This window comes from Carassius gibelio, chromosome A18 (genome assembly GCF_023724105.1).
Source record: "Carassius gibelio isolate Cgi1373 ecotype wild population from Czech Republic chromosome A18, carGib1.2-hapl.c, whole genome shotgun sequence".
NCBI lineage: Eukaryota > Metazoa > Chordata > Actinopteri > Cypriniformes > Cyprinidae > Carassius > Carassius gibelio.
The window spans coordinates 20,891,801-20,909,680 of record NC_068388.1 but is presented as its reverse complement, the minus strand read 5'-3'; the positions used below and the strand labels follow the sequence as shown (position 1 = coordinate 20,909,680).

The 17,880-nt window shown below is 39.5% G+C and overlaps 1 protein-coding gene across 1 annotated transcript in view; it reads left to right on the top strand.

Annotated features, from left to right (window-relative positions):
- LOC127934470 (contactin-5-like) overlaps window positions 1–17,880 on the top strand; it is a gene marked incomplete at its 3' end in the record, with an annotated part of 155,110 nt that overhangs the window by 77,390 nt on the left and 59,840 nt on the right. The window contains exon 6 of the mRNA XM_052531884.1: window positions 11,337–11,432. Coding sequence (XP_052387844.1) covers window positions 11,337–11,432 — 96 coding nt within the window. The remainder of the gene's footprint in view (window positions 1–11,336; window positions 11,433–17,880) is intronic.

Genomic DNA, 17,880 nt, shown 5'->3' with positions numbered 1-17,880 from the left:
TTGGAATGACAGTTGACAGACACTGGATTCAGCCGATGTTGAAACTAAGGTAGAGAGCTGATAATCAATTTAATTCAATATCTATATATATATATTATTATATGTGGATATTATTATTGTTATTATTTTAAACTATCATATGAAATACAAAATTCACATACAGGAAAGGGAGAGGAGAAATAGAAAAAAAAAATCAGGCTTTCTACTTAAAAGTGTGTGTGTGCATGTATGCATGTACATTTGAACATAATACCATGCTCATATTTAATGTGTTTATGATACTGCTTATAAGATATGCTCATATTTTAGATGTGCTTTTCCTTGCTGATAACTTTCTAAGAACAGAGGAAAGTTTATTTAATTGGTTAGAACATTTTATCAGTGGGTTGTGCTGCAGTGAGACTTTGAAGGCAAGAAAACATATTCACAGCAGTCAAGCTCTTCACAAGTGAACGACTTGAGTGAACAAAAACTAGCGGTCTCTGCACAGAAGTGAACAAGAAGAATTCATTCTTTTAAAAGATTCATTACAAAACACTGAAATACCACTGACACACCGCCCACTTGCTTTTCAGAGCACTCTCAAACCCATGCAGCGCATGAAATGTGACAGATTAACTGCTTCTCTGTAGTGGGGAGTGTAAACCAATACGATTGAAAGGTTGGCAAGCTTATCTTCTGCAGGATGACTGTATTCATACAGGAGCATCTGACTGTGCACAAATGAAGAGAGAAAGCTGAAGTGCTTTGGGGAATCAAGTGAATGGCGGACTATGAGTTAATGTCCAAAAATGCTATGTGACCAAGAGATGGAACATAGTGGCCAAGCACAAGCTGTTCGACTTGAATGGCAAAATCACACTGGAAGGGAAATCCGGACTGCGTTCAACAAAGTATACGCTGTGCTTCCTTGCGATGCTGGTAGCAGTGTTGAATGTCTCTGATTGTGCATGACTAATGTCATTTTTCATGGTTGCACATTGTAATGATGAATGAAAATTCATGCAAAAGCTTCACAGAAATTTCAGAGCCAGCATATGTGTTAGCAGCCTTGTTAAATCATTTACATTTGTTGTTTTCAGATTTGAGACAAGACACTTCAGTCTGGAAATGAATAAATGACATGAAATAACATTCACTGATGAATTACAAAGTAAAACCAGTATCTAGGGCAAAGTAAATGGGATCAATTTAGTATTTAAAGATGTAAAATCAAATTCAAATACAATGGCATCAAACGCCATTGTCCTCATTTGTAAGTTGCTTTATAATATATATATATATATATATATATATATATATATATATATATATATATATATATATATATATAAATAGACAGGGTCAAAGATCAGCTATTGTTCAGTAGAAGTATTTTACCATGTTAGCCTAGATATTTTAAAACCTTCATTGAGGACAAACCAGATGCTTGCTGTTTGGCACTTTTCTTGTCTGCCTTTTACCCATACGTTTATTTTAGACCCAAAATGACTTTTGTTTTCTGGGCTAATGAGTAGATGTAGTGTAGTCACAGTATGGAAGTGGAATGCGAATGCTGTTTCACGTATGCATGGATTGTGTTGTTTGATATGCAGAAATTAACCATACTTAGTAGCTTCTCCCGGGCCCCCCGACATCATTGCTTGTTGTGTGAAATTAAAAGTGCTTCACTTCAGTCTGAAAGGGACTAATCAACACCACCCACAACCAGGGCGGATGAAACAGCTCATCTCCTGTCCCACAAGCTCTGTTTTCTGTTCTGTCTCAACCCACAAGAAAAGAGAGAGAGAGACAGAGAGAGAGAGATTAATTATTCACACGTCTAAGCCTGCTTGAATTCTTTCACATAGAGCGTACAATTAAACAGAAAATAAATAATTATGTGAACAGCCATTCTTGGTGGGAAGTTGCTGAATTTGCACTGCTCTTAGAATGGATTAACAAGCAAGATCTCTTCATGTTTATTGTTTCTCATATGGGTTAAAATGAAGAGCAAAGCTGTTGCTTATTAACATATGATAACAATTTACCTGTTTTTGCTTTATTGTACTGTAGAGTACTTTATAAGTGTTCTTAAAAAAGTATTTGAGTTAATATAATATTCATGAGACTAAGGCTATGTTTCTTAAATGGATAGTTCACCCAAAAATGAAAATGTTATGTCTATCTGCTTACCCCATGGACATCCAAGATGTAGGTGACTTTGTTTCTTCAGTAGAACACAAAATGAAATTTTTAATTCAAACATTTATAGTCTATCAGTCTTATAATGGATGACAAACGCTCTTGATACACTCCGTTACTACCCCGGGAAAACAAACTGCATCCACTATTCATGTAACGCTGGGTTTTTTGGGAAGCTGAACACGGTAAACTTTTTCCACTCACATCCAAAAGCACTGTTATGTTGAGACATTCTCGAACAAATCCTATGCAGCGCTGCCGGCGATTTTGAAACGTGTTGATGTGCGCTGTGTTTCGCTCTATGTTCCGTTCTTGTATATTATATCCACGATCGAAAAAAAAACCAGCCGAAACTTGTACCAACCCGGAAGTCTTCTAAATTATTTTTTACAACTTTTGCCACGTTTAGCATGAGAATCCATCTCTTTAACTGTCACATTGGGACACAGGAAAACACAGAGAGATCCAAGTGCAGGCATGTCTTTTATTGGGGTAATCCAAATCGAAATACAGTCCAGGCAGGGGTCAAAACCAGAATAGCCAATAAACATAAACAGACACAAACACACAGGCAAGAACAAGACTAGAATTGTCGTGATAACTACAAGGACTCCTTGACACATACTAAAACAGACAGGGTATAAATACACAGGGAAATGACAATGCTAATGGGGAATTGGCTGAGTGCAATGATTAATGACTAGTGACAGCTGAGTGCAATGAGGAGACAGAGATCGTGGGGAATGTGGTTCAGGAAGTTACAGACACCGTGGGGAAGGAAGACATCTAGTGGTTACCCAGGGAACACAAGCCAGACACTGTGACAATACCCCCCTTCTACGGAGCGGCTACCAGACACTCCAAGACGTGACTGACAAAACAAGAGACCAGGAGGGAGGTGGACAGGTGGAGGCTCAGGGGTAGGGACGGAGGGCCAGGTAAAATGGGGAAAACAGAGACAAGAGGAACATGTTAATTGGGGAAACAGAGACCAAAAGTGCAAACACTAAACAGGGAGCCCAGGAGGGAGGTGGACTGGCAGAGGATAAGGGGGAGGAACGGAGGGCCAGGCTCACAGAGGGGAACAGGGACAGGAAGTGAACAAAAAAAAAAAACACCAACAACAACAACAACACAACAGGAGACCAGGGTGGGTCAGGGCGTTCAGGGACCCAGGACAGTGCCGACCAAGCAGGATTCCAGGGTGGAGCAGAAGACCACCATATAAGTGTGGACGAGACAGAGGTCCACCCGGGCAGCGAAGAGGACCACCACATCTGTGTGGTCGAGGCAGAAGCCCACCAGGGCGGAGCAGAAGACCACCACATCCGTGCGGTCGAGACAGAAGCCTCCCAGGGTGGAGCAGAAGACCACCACATCCGTGCGGCCGAGACAGAAGCCCCCCAGGTTGGAGCAGAAGATCACCACATCCGTGTGGTCAAGGCAGAAGCCCACCAGGGTGGAGCAGAAGACCACCACATCCATGTGGTCGAAACAGAAGCCCCCCAGGGCAGAGCAGAAGCCCACCACATCTGTGTGGTAGAGGCAGAAGCCCACCAGGGCGGAGCAGAAGACCACCACATCCGTGCGGTCGAAACAGAAGCCCCCCAGGGCGGAGCAGAAGCCCACCACATCTGTGTGGTCGAGGCAGAAGCCCACCAGGGCGGAGCAGAAGACCACCACATCCATGCGGTCACATTAACAGGAAAGCAAGTCTGGTTAGGCAAGTCTGAAATAGAGAGCATGAACAAGTTAAGGGTAGCCTCCGTGGCCACGGCAGGATCAGTCGACCGCTCAGAGAGTGTGGCTATTACGTGATGAGGCTCTGGAAGTTCCGCAGAGGTGAGGAGAGATTTTGGTAGTTCAGCCGAGACGAGGAGAGGCTCTAGTAGTTCAGCAGAGATGTGGGGAGGCTCTGGTAGTTCCACAGAGACGTGGGGAGGCTCTGGTAATCCCATGGTGTTTAGACTGGATTCCAGAAGATCAATGCTAACTTGACGCTGCTCATGAAGATCATTGGTGGCCTGACTCTGCTCATTAAGATAATTTGTGACTTGCATTTGTTCATGAGGATCAATGGTGACTTGCCTTTGCCCATGAAGATAGTCGGTGACTTGACCTTGCCCATGAAGAACACTGGTGACTTGACCTTGTTCATGAAGAATACTGGTGACTGGACCTTGCCCATGAAGATCATTGGTGACTTGCCTTTGTCCATGAATTTCACCGGTAACTTGGCTTGACTCCTGACTCTAGAAGGTCAACGATGACTAGCCCTGACTCTAGAAGGTCAACAGTGACTAGTCCTGACTCTGGAAGGTCAACGGTGACTAACCCTGACTCCAAGAGCACCTGGTGGTTCCGATCCGTCCCACATGAGCCCCGGGTCAAAAGGGGGCCATGGTGGAGAGCGATGCTGAACCTCCTCTAGACCACTCACTCCTCTGCGACCTCCCCTGGTCCCATGAAACATGACCACGCGGGTTTCCTCCAACTGACTCTTTCTCTCCCGCTCGGTGGCTGGGGAAGAAACATCAAAAGACATACTGCTGGATCTGTGTTTGACGGAGTCCTTCTGTCACGATTGGGACACAGGCAAACACAGAGAGAGATCCAAGTGCAGTTATGTCTTTTATTGGGGTAATCCAAATCGAAATCCAGTCCAGCCAGGAGTCAAAACCAGAATTGCCAATAAACATAAACAGACACAAACACACGGCCAAGAACAGGACTAGAATTGTCGTGATAACTACAAGGACTCTGTGACACATACTAAAACATACAGGGTATAAATACACAGGGAAATGACAATGCTATGGAATGACAATAACAATGGGAAATTGGCTGAGTGCAGTGATTAATGACTAGTGACAGCTGAGTGCAATGAGGAGACAGAGATCGTGGGGAATGTGGTTCGAAAGTGACAGACACCGTGGGGAAGGAGGACATCTAGTGGTTATCCAGGGAACACAAACCAGACACTGTGACATTAACACTGTGAACAACTCTGAATACATGAAACACCATTGTAGCCCCATTAAACTGTTTTCTTCATTTCATCCTCTAGACAGGAAGCTAGTTGTAATTAGCAAAAGTTGTTTATCACAATTGTTCTCAAGAGCCTAAAAAAGTTTGCTATTCTTAAATTCCTGCATGAATGGCTACTAAATCAAATGTCATTCCAGTCAATCTTTGGTTGTGCCATTATATTTGTTCATATGTCAGCACAGCAATACTTAACTGGAACACTTATTGATTTGCTGACCTCCAAAAATGCTGCTAATGTTTATTTCAATTTGCACCTTGTTGCCAAGAGCTTAGAGAAGTGGACGATCTAAGTGCAGGCTCAAACTGAGCAAAAATGACCTTTAAAATGGTGTAATCTAAAAATTAAGAGTTCAACATCAACAGACAGGAGCCCGAGGGCTGAAAATGTGCCACTGACTGCTCATGTTGTGTGTAAATCTTATGGAAGATTATTTCTTTTTCTCTTTTTGAATAGTTTCCTGAAGTTCACTGTGCTATTTGCATATAAATGAATATTGTTTATTGTTTACATTAAAGCTCACATATAGACTGGTTGTTGGCATTCTCACTGTACCCTAAAAGGCACACTTTATTAATGTGGTCTTTGAGATTATATCGGAGCTGTGTTCTTTATAGTCTTTTTCACATAGGAAATAAATCAGATATGATTAATATATCACTATTTTCTCTTAAAGGTCCCCTTCTTCGTGATCCCATGTTTTAAATTTTAGTTAGTGTGTAATGCTGTTGTTAGAGTATAAATGATATCTGTAAAATTCTAAAGCTCAAAGTTCAATGCCAAGCGAGATATTTGATTTAAGAGAATTCGCCTACAAAAAACGACCCGTTTGGACTACAGCCCTCTAGTTCCTGCAGTAATGACATCATTAAAACAGTTTTTTGACTAACCTCCACCCACACGAATTCACAAAAAGGGGGCGTGGCCTTGTTGACTGCTCATGTTGTGTGTAAATCTTATGGAAGATTATTTCTTTTTCTCTTTTTGAATAGTTTCCTGAAGTTCACTGTGTGTGCTATTTGCATATAAATGAATATTGTTTATTGTTTACATTAAAGCTCACATATAGACTGGTTGTTGGCATTCTCACTGTACCCTAAAAGGCACACTTTATTAATGTGGTCTTTGAGATTATATCGGAGCTGTGTTCTTTATAGTCTTTTTCACATAGGAAATAAATCAGATATGATTAATATATCACTATTTTCTCTTAAAGGTCCCCTTCTTCGTGATCCCATGTTTTAAATTTTAGTTAGTGTGTAATGCTGTTGTTAGAGTATAAATGATATCTGTAAAATTCTAAAGCTCAAAGTTCAATGCCAAGCGAGATATTTGATTTAAGAGAATTCGCCTACAAAAAACGACCCGTTTGGACTACAGCCCTCTAGTTCCTGCAGTAATGACATCATTAAAACAGTTTTTTGACTAACCTCCACCCACACGAATTCACAAAAAGGGGGCGTGGCCTTGTTGCGCTCCGACGGAGAAGGAAGAGCTGCGTTTGTCGCGATGACGTTGAAACGATGTTATTTTCAATCATCCAATCATCTTTGTTTGGGCTTCCCAGGGAGGCTGCACTTGTAGATTAATGGTTCCCAAAAATTATAATCCACATGTAAAACTATGTGCTGCATATTTTGCTGAGGACAGCTTGCTGAGGACAACTTCCTCAATCTCAATCAGTTTAATGCCGGATTCGCACAAAGATTATTCTTGAAAGATGGAGCAGTTCCCTCTTTGTCTGGAGAAGGCGTTGTTTATGGACCACAACCGGTAAGTGCATTTTATTATTAAGTTGGTGTTTAACAGTTTTCTGTAACTTATTACACAAAGGGCAATGCTGTTTAGCTTTGTTAACTAGATCTTAGGGCTGTGCAAAAAAAACGAATGTGATTTTCATGCGCATCTCATCGTCAGTAAAAACGCTCCTGTGATTATAAGTACATCTCCAGCACATGCTCCTGCCCACTTGCTTCTCAAAATTACTCCAAAACTGGTCCAATCGCGTTTACAGGAGGGCAGCACGTGCTCAGCTGCTGTCGAATCACAACACAGGAACCGCTGGCACAATCAGAACTCGTTATGTATTTCTGAAGGAGGGACTTTATAGAACAAGGAAGTCATCAGCCCGTTTTTATGACAGTGAAAACAGCGGCATACAGAGGAGTGAATTGTGTGAAAAATAATGTGTTTTTTTTACATGCGAAACATGAACACATGTTATATTGCACACTGTAAACACAATCAAAGCTTCAAAAAAGCAGGTAAAACGGGACCTTTACGATGGATCTCTGGTGTCTTAGATGTTTTTTTTTTTTGTGACAAAAGACTCCAGTAGATCTAAAAAATGTCTCCAACATCTTCCCCATATTCTTCCATGACCAAATTATGAGCTATATCCGTATTCATCAATCATGGATATTTTTTTTTTTTTTTTTTTTTTTTTTTTGACGTACTGTACTACAGTGTATTTAGGCTATTCAGATTTCAATTTAATTAAATTGTATTTGTATAGCGCTTTTTACGATAAAAATTATTGCAAAGCAACTTTACAAAAAATTTATGTTTCCATAATAATTAGTAGCAGCTTATCAATGGTGACTCAGTTTATGTATATATGACAGAAATGTACAGAAAAGAAAAAAAATTAAGATCTAATCAAACTGCCAACAAACATTATTAACAGCAATTATTATGATGCAATCAAACTTATAGCAAAATTTGGTAGTTCTGTATGTTGTCTCAGGCTTAGCATCATCTGAGGTCCTCTGAGGGGTCAACATCATCTCTTCTCATGTGTTCTGGATCCAGACTGGAGCTTGTGTATATCCTAGTTACCACGGGATGTAAATACCGTGGCAAAACAGAGAAACAAATAAAGAACATAATTAGTGTAGCTGTTGTTCCAACCAAGTAAAATTAATTTGTTTAACTCATGCTAAAGTATAATAATGCACATTTGATCAGATATAACTGCTGTATAAGATTATGAGATGCATTATTTAAATGCTTGGCCAAAGAGATGTTTTTTTAATCTAGATTTAAACAGACAGTGTGTCTGAACCCCAAACATTATGTGAAAGGGTATTCCAGAGTTCGGGAGCCAAATGTGAAAAATCTCCTTTAGTGGACTTTGCTATCCTAGGAACTACCACAATTCCAGAGTTTTATGATTTTAGGGAGTGTGATGTATTTTAGCATGGTAGAAGTCTAGTTACAGGGCTTAAAGTTCTCTGGCACCGTGCCAGATATCCGGTATGCAGCATTTGGTTGCGGAAAAAAATGATCCTACATGTAGAAAAAATTATTATCATTTTCATGTCCATGAGTTCGCCTAACAATGGTAAGAGAGAAGTAGCTTTCACTCTCAACCAAACTAGCATTACTAGCCAATCAGATTGTTTTGCTCTTATAAACACTAAATGCGCATAATAGTATCCAATTGCAGAGTCACAGCCCTGCTGTATTGATAAGCGCGACAAAAAGCTGTGAGGTGAAATGGTTGAAGATGTCCATTTAGCGCATATTTACATAGAAAAGGTAATTATAAAGCCGCGGAACTTTGTAAACAGCTCAGCGTAATCTCCATAAGAACGATATGACTGCCAGAACAAATTTACCGGGATTTTTGAAAAGGTCCTGTTCACACATGATCTATTAATGGTAACTTACTGGTAATTTACCAGTAAAGGCTGTATGTGTGATTGGGGCTAAACTCTGTATATTCCATGAAATTGAATTATCGTTCATCTGGAAAAACAGTGTGCATTATCTCACTAGATCCATAATGTAAATAATCTATAAACCTTTCCCAACAGAGGAGAATACATCAATTTATGGCTAAATATACCATGCATTGTACATCACGATTTCAAAATAAAAGTTTCTGCATGTGGCCAAATATAAAAATTTAATGGATTTAAACACTGTTTAATCACGCTGTAATGTGAAATGTCATCTGCAGGTATTTGTTTTAATAGGGCTGGTTATTTAATGTGTTAATTAGATTAATTAATTATGGAGAAAAATAATGCGTTAAAATTATTAATGCATTTCATGCACTTGCCCCGCCCCAGACCTATATGGATCATCTGCCATTTCATACAGTAGATTGATGACTAATATGAGGAAGGGCAACAACTTACTGCATGATGGAGCCTAGAGAATATCCTTAAAATTCAAGATACGTTTGAAATTTTGTCTCGTATTTACATTTACATTAGCCTGACTATGTCAGACTTCACACTTCCGCTCAATTTCGGTTCACTTCTGTACTCAGTCTGAGACAGCGAACTATCTCCCAGTTTTCCTCCGGCTCCAAAACGAAATGGTTTTGAAAGGTTTATATTTCTCAACTCAAATTATATTTATCAACTGTTACCAATCTGAACTGAGAAACTGGGGAGGCCAAAGTCCGACAAGGCGATAATTGTGATTGTGAACTGCTATGTTCACTCTGGTATTTCGCTCAATGGTTTTGTTTTCATAGCCTACCTGTGTCTACAGAGGACGTTCAAGGCGTCGGAGCCGGCGAATAACACACGTCATAACCAAATGTTATGTAACCAATGATTTAAAACTTCAGACAAGCACACCCCCCTTCCCCCGCTGATATCTGCTGAAATGTTTGCGGGGCAAATCAGAGGTCAGTCTGAGCATTTGTGTACCAGTGCACAGTGCGAACAGCCGTACACCTGCAGGTACCACAGACTCGGACAGTTGTTATGGTAACAAACATTGTAAATAGCTACCATTCATTTGTCAGTGTTTAATGTGCAACTCCTATATGAAAAGCATTTTAGGGGGCCCACTGGCTTTAGGGGGCTCAAGGCGGTCACCTACCTTTGCATATTGAGTAAGTCCGCCCCTGCCTGTACCTTGTTTATTGAAAATGCAGGACAACTACCAAGCAGTGCATTACAGTAGTCCAGTCTAGAGGTCATGAATGCATGAACTAGCTTTTCTGCATCAGAAACTGATAACATGTTTCGTAGATTGGCAATATTTTTAAGATGAAAAAATGCTGTTATTGTAATAAGGAAAATAAAATCTTCAAAACACAAGTTACTGTCTAATATAACACCCAGATTTTCGCCTGTAGAGGAAGTGACATTTAAAAGTAACATTCCCATAATGCTGGCAAAATAATAAAAAAGAACCATTCCAATAATATTTTGTCTAATGTTTGCACAACATTTTGAATGTTCAGAGTTAAGAGAATTTAAGATTTACTGTTTTGTTTTTGTTTTGTTTTTTTTGTCCCTGACTTAATAGATACGTTAACACAACCTTCTTATCACAGATTTTTGTTTGCTGGGTACTTAAATTAAATGTAACTGTGATCTCCAGTATATCTCATGACCTATAAGATCAACCATGAACAATGATAATGTTGTTCTTGACGTCAAATATGTAAATACTTTGCAATACTGTGGTAACTCTACACCCCCCTCAACTTTTCTCACTGCGAGGGTGCAGTCTGCCAATGGTATGGTGTTGTGTGGAGAGTTTGCAGATTACTGATGGTAATTTATGCAAATGAAATTTGTTTCAACAGATTAACTGTAGTAGCTCCACCTGTCGACTCAGTTTGAGACTCTTGCGGCCTGATGAAACGATCCCTGCGCTGTGTGATTTCCAGAGCGCTGCTACACGCAGAAACCTTCACCTCTACGTTCCAACTCAAATTACATTTTAAAAATACCACCTGACATCTGTCCTCAGACATGGTATGGAATTGTAATGATCACCCGCAATTCTCAGCTTTTTGTGAACTAAAATGATTTTTCGCATCTCGCTGGTATTTTAAAAGCACTTACAAGATTGAAGGCTTCGAGCAAGGTTACCTGTTTTAATTACCTCTTGGCCGTCGTGTCCGGAGGGAAACAGGAAGTGAGATTTAAGTGGCAGGCTTGGGGTATGAAGCAGGTTAAAGTGAAAGCTCAAGCGGAGGTCAGACCACAGGTGACAGATACTAAATCTAGCCAAGCCGCAAGCGCTCATATGCAGTCTCTGACCCTTAATCTGCAGGTTAACAGCTGCCTCTGTGCCACTGTGTGTCACTCTGTCACTGGCTCAGTTCACGTTTGCATGTGTGTGTTTGCAGATCTCGGGGCGTTCAGCGGTCGGACAAGAGGAGCTGTTTCAGTGAGGGAAGGCCAGGGGGTTGTGCTAATGTGTGCCCCTCCTCCTCATTCACCAGGTGGGTACTCTAATTCTGCTCTGTCACCATCTCTATACCCTGTTGAGAAGAGCAGCATAAAGGTCACCACCATGTGTTTTTTTTTTTTTTTAGATGCATTTGAAAATGAATATTATGTGCAAGAATCTTATAAGATGGATATTACAAGTCATATAGATTTATCAGCTATGCCAGTACTAGATTTGTTCTGCTGTATTTCAGACAGTGTAGGTTCCATACTATGAATCATCACAGCTCATATCATGTTGCTGTTTAAGCTGAGAAGTTGAAATCTGGCTTGCATTTTCTTTGGCATTTTCTTTGGTGCTTATCTTAAATCCTATATAACTCCTATCCACAAAAAAAAAAAAAAAAAAAAAAAAAAAATAGACAACAGAAGCCAGTAATTCCAATTGTGAATGCCATAATGAGGAGATGTGGTATATGTCTGCTAGGTATGGACAAGTGACTGTATAACAAATTTTGTGACAATTTAACACAAGGTTGTGTTTTAATTGGAAAATTTATATTTTTAAATGTTTTCATCTAAATTACTTTTTTCAAGTGTTTTAAATGAAACGTGAAATATAAACAGCCATTCACAAATCACACTACCATTTAAAATGGAAAGGGGGAATAAGATTTGTATCCAGCATGAACACATTCAATTAATCAAAAGTGAGAGTAATTGCATTATATTTCAAATTTTTTACATTCTATTCATTAAAGACTCCACACAAATATTAAGCTCCTTTCATCATTGATTATTTATTTATTTATTTATTTATCATCAAATTAGAATATTCAAATGTTTTCTAAATGGTCATGTGACACTGAAGGCTAGAGTAAAGGCTGCTGGAAATTCAGCTTTGCCATTATATTCATAAATGATCTTTTTCAATATATCAAACTCAAAAACATATACATATGACTACTGCTTGTCATGGCTGACACATGTTTATTTTTATTGAATTTAATTTTATCTTAATTAGGAGCAACAAGACATTTTGTCACCCACTTGGCTTCTGTTTTTGTTGTGCTGTTAGATTACATCTTTTTGGTCCAAAATTATTCTTCACAAAATTTGTGTATTGTAATTTGTATATTATATAATTAGGTCCGGGACTAGATTAAAAAAAATTAATCTAGTTAATTAGAGGCTTTGTAATTAATTAATCGAAATTAATCGCATTTTAATCACATATAAATATTTGATCTGAGAACAGTGAGAAGTAATTTTTTTCACATGGATTTATAGTATACCATTGAATAATGACTGAATACATAAGCTTAAGCAACAAAATATTGTTTATTTTTGTTCAACCAAGTCTAGCAGACCAGTGCAATTTTTGCCATTAAGTGTAGCAATAGCATATTTAGAAACAATTTAGAAATAGTACATTACAGAAATTCAGGAAGCTTATACTGTAGGTGCTGGAACCTTCTGTAAAGTGTTTTTTAAAGGGGGGGGGGGGGGGGGGTGAAATGTTTTCGTTTTCACTCAATATCCTGTTAATCTTGAGTACCTATAGAGTAGTACTGCATCCTTCATAACACCAAAAAGTCTTTAGTTTTATTATATTCATAAGAGAAAGATAGTCTGTACCGATTTTTCCCGGAAAAACACGAGCGCCTGGAGGCGTGACGTGTGGGCGGAGCTAAATAATCACGAGTGCGAGTAAGCTTTTGCGTTGAGAGCGTTTGGAAGCTGTGACACAGATCCAGAGGCTGAAATTTAACAAGAGCAGCATCAGCAACAACATCTCTATGTGGTATGTACTGAAACTGTATATATTTGCTTAGCAGTTTTGGAAAATGACTAAGTTCCACTTTGTCGTCTTTTTTTTTTTTTTTTTTTTTAAGCTGTACATGTGGAAAGTGCAGTTTGATGACAACATCGCATGTTGTTTACTTGATGTGCTTACACGCCTATAGCCAAGTTAACAACACAGAGATATTTGAAGCGGTTTTACTCACCGCCTGCGGTTCCAACACACGATCGTGACCCTTTTTCGTTGGGACTGCATTATCCTTAAGAAATAAACGATGTGCAAATCCGGCGTCAAACTGGGCCTTGTTTGTAAAACCAGCATCTTCGAAATGCAGGGAACAAACAAAAACACTTGCACAACTCCGTTGATGCTCTGTAAAAATAAACTCCATCCACTGGTCCCTTAATGCTGTTTCTCTTTTCGTAATCTGTGCAGGGTTGTCTTGCCCTGGCAACCAAAAACACACTCCTTTTGTGACGGTCTCGCTTTGATCAGTGAACGTCTGTTGTGTTCTCAGTGGCAGTGCTCTGCTATATGGGAGCGCGCTCTTCCGGCAGAAGTGCCCTTAGGACCCATATAAGGAAATTCCGCTCCATCTAACGTCACAAAGACCCATACTCGATGGGAATCCAACTCTTTAACAGTGTAAAAAACTCAGTATGCATGAAATAGCATTTCACACCCCCCCCCCCCCTTAAGTAAAACACAATACTGTCAATTACATTCAGAACATTAGAAACACTGACTATTAGAAAACATCTCTCTGTTGCTTCAGAGGCCATAACATACTAAGTCCAACTCTCAATAACCTTGGCCAAAACAATAAAGAGTTCAGCATAAACTGAAAGGTACCGCGGTGCAAAAATAAGTTATTAAAAAATTTTTTTTCTGTAATTAATTAATCTTAGTTAACGCGCTATTTTTTGTGTAATTAATTAATCTCAATTAACGTGTTAAAGTCCCGGCCCTATATATAATATAAAATTTGTATATTTTATAATATAAAATGTGTATATTGCACATCAAATAGTATTGTTTAGGTTTTTAAAATATTGCCTACACAGAGACAAAATACTTGTAACTGGAACCAGTGTTAGAGTTAAGTTTAAGCTAGATCAGCATAAACCATCTTGGACTCTTGCTGATCCAAACTAGTTTTTTAAGTATGTTAATCTCACTTTTCTCTTTTCAATCATTTTTTCAAACTCTGCTTGTCTTTCTCCAGTCCGTGTAATTGCAGGTGAAATTACAGTAACTCAGATGCAATGAGACAAAGGAATTGAAAGAGAAGGATACAGACAGGGCAGTTGAACAAGTACTATCAGATGAAAGGCTTGTGGTGAGATGGACATTTTTAGAACATTTAGTGCTCCCAGAGACCCAGAGTAACCTCATCCAGCTTCCTCTCTTCCTGTCTGAATCCTAAATCCTTTAACAAAGAATACTGTTTAAAGAGATACTTCACCTTAAAAACAATGATTTTTCACTTTTAGCTTAAAGTACAGAATTTACTTTATTTTCATAAATAAATGCTTCATGTTGGCGGCACGTCCACACGCAGCGGCTTCTCTCTCTCCCTTCAGAATGGTGTTTTCGTGTTTTTTGTCCTGTGAGTCGCAGTTTTTTTGTACGTCTTCATCTCGTCTACCTGTCTTTAAGCACGCATACAGTCGTGAGTTTCTGCTCGATGTTGGCAGAACCACTTTTTTAGAGTTCGGGGATTTCGGTCTGCTCCGGAGCCCTTCACCATCACCGACCCCCACTGCTGCATCTCGCCCACAGCAGAGGTGCTACAAGAGGAGTGAGAGGAAGCAGAAGAGGAGTAAACATTAGCCTAGCCTAACCATCCGGGCTAGGCTAATGGCTAACCCACACAAGCCAGCTATCCCCACCATTGTACTGGTTAATGTACGCTCTTTGGACAATAAACTGGACCACATCCGATTACTACACCTCAACTCAGAGGACTGTAAGAGTTGTTTTTGTGTTCACAGAAACATGGCTTAGCAACAGCGTTCCAGACTGGACTATTCAGCTCGATCAGCTGGCATGCTATCGAGAAGACAGAGTCCTCTCCGCGGGATGTAAATCACGATGCGGCTTTGTGTTTGAATCAATGATGCGTGGTGCCATGATGCTGTTGTGGTCTGCAAACACTGCTCACCCCTGGTGGAGTTTATGATTATTAAGTGCTGGCCATTCTATCTGCCGAGGGAATAATTAGTCATACTGCTCGTTGCCGTTTACATTCCTCCCAGCTCCAACAGCAACAAAAGGAGTGAGGCACTGGATGATCTGTACCAGCACATCAGTGAGCAGCAGACAGCCCACACTGATGCTTTTCTCATCTTAGCAGGGGATTTTTTAACCATGCAGACTTAAACAGTGTGTTCCCAAAATACACCAACACATTAACTTTCAAACACGAGGTAAAAGCATTTGGGATTTTGTTTACACCACACAGAAAGGAGCTTACAAGCACAAAACAGCACCACTGCACAGAAGACTCCACTTCGTCCCGACGACCAGGTGATGACGCTGTTATCCTCAGCAGGATAAACGCACGCAAAGCTCCGGGTCCTGACAACATCCCTGGGCATGAGAGACTGTGAAGTGGAACTCACTGTTGTCTTCACAGACATTGTCATCTTGCTTTGTCATGCTGTTGTTCCCACATGCTTCAAAGCTACCACCATCATTCCAGTCCTGAAGAAGCCGTCTCCATCCTGCTTCAATGACTACCGTCCAGTTGCACTTACCCCAATTTCCACATCACAACTTAAAAAAAATAATTTTTACAGTGGTAAATAATAATAAAAAAAAAACAGTTAAGGATGAAATGCACTATAAATGGACTAAAATATGATTCTTTATAAACTGATTTTAAATTAAGAGTAAACTAGTTGGTTAGCATTGGTAAAACCATCACATCACACAATCTCGTCCTATTTAATCCAAGCTATTAAAGTGGTCTGATGTTACCTTAAAAAGGGTTTGGTAACTTGACTCTTGTGCCTTGCCAAACACCACTGGACCCTGTCCAGATGTGAGATTGCAAACAGAAGGAAGTCATTGTTGCACCATTCAAGCATGAGCGTGACCATTACTGTTTACACCATGATAAGGAGCCGAGAGAGTGTGCTTCAGCGGTATTAGCATAGGTCTAAATTTACCAAATACTTCATTCTGAGCTAAATAAATCCCAGGCCTGTGTTGACACAGTTTCGGCTTAGTTCTTATCTCCTCTCACCCTTCACCATTATCAGATAGCTTTATGTTTGGTGGATATCATCGGCAGTTCAGCCAAGCTCTCCTTAGCATGTGTAAGCAGATAATCATAATGCCATTACTATTTAACTCTCAAATATAAAGTGTAATTGGTTTCTGTTGTCCTACGCCGGGTGAACTTTGAGAAGGATCACTGTTTGATGCATCCATCCAAGCCCAGTATCAGAGTGCTGTTGGTTCTCTTCAGGACAGTAGCGATGACTAACATAAAAGGACTTTTTGTGATTTGCATCATAACTGACTGGGCTTCCTGTTCCATATGAGAAATTACGTTCCTTGTGTGTCAACCCATCCGTCTCCAACTGGTCGATGCAGTGTTTCCAGACAAGCATCAGCATCAAGGCTCAAATTTACTGGATCATTGGAAATGAAAAGAAATCTCACTCAGACAATTATTTTAATGCACACACAGACGGCATGAGGGAGAGCTTTAATGGCCTGTCTCAAATCTCAGTTGTCCTCTAATGGAAAAGGATAAGATCCCTATTATATATATATATATATATATATATATATATATATATATATATATATATATATATATATATATATATATATACGGTATATGTATATATTGGATTTAGTTTATAGATAAACAGGGGGGGGGGGAGACTGTGTGACACATAACGTATATATTCCATCATTTTTTCATATAGTAGAGTTTCAGTTCATTTTTGTGACAGGCTTCATTTGTTCAAAGAAAAGAAACTCAAATGGCAGAAAGCACAATGAAATTAAAAGTGTTTAAAGTTGATTCTGCTGGTATAAGGAAAGAGCTGAAGTTATCGCGCACACACACACACACACACAAACAAAACACATCATTTCCAGCCTTGCTAACTTGACAGTGCAGTTGGTACTTTATCAAAATAAAATACAGTGAACAAAACATCAGCGTGCCCCCCTCTGTCTCACCATTGGAACGCGACTGAAACACAAAGCCTATAATATAATATACATAATAAATAATAGTTTAACATTCAGATACGTAATATCACAAATACTGTATGTGGATTCGTGCCGAATGAGAAAGGTCCATTTCGCAGACAGTTGAGTGCACAAGCCTTTAAAGTGCACTCTTTGTCAGTCTGTGAGAGATGCATCCAGCATCAGCACATGGCCACTGTCTAGTGAGCTTTGTTTTCAAGTGTGCAACTCATGGCATTCACTGTTCTTCTGCTGGCAGCTGGTTATCAAACAGTGTTGCATTGCAAGTATTCATTGTAAGGTCTCATGCACCAAACCGAGATTCCCATACCGCCATGGTTTGGTACGAATACATGTATCATTCCACCCCTAATGTATAAAGAAATTATGGTTTATTTGTATGCTTTTTGTCTCTTATGCTTAGCAAGTCTGTTTTTTTTTTTAGAAAGTACAGTAAAAACAGTATTACTGTGAAATGATAT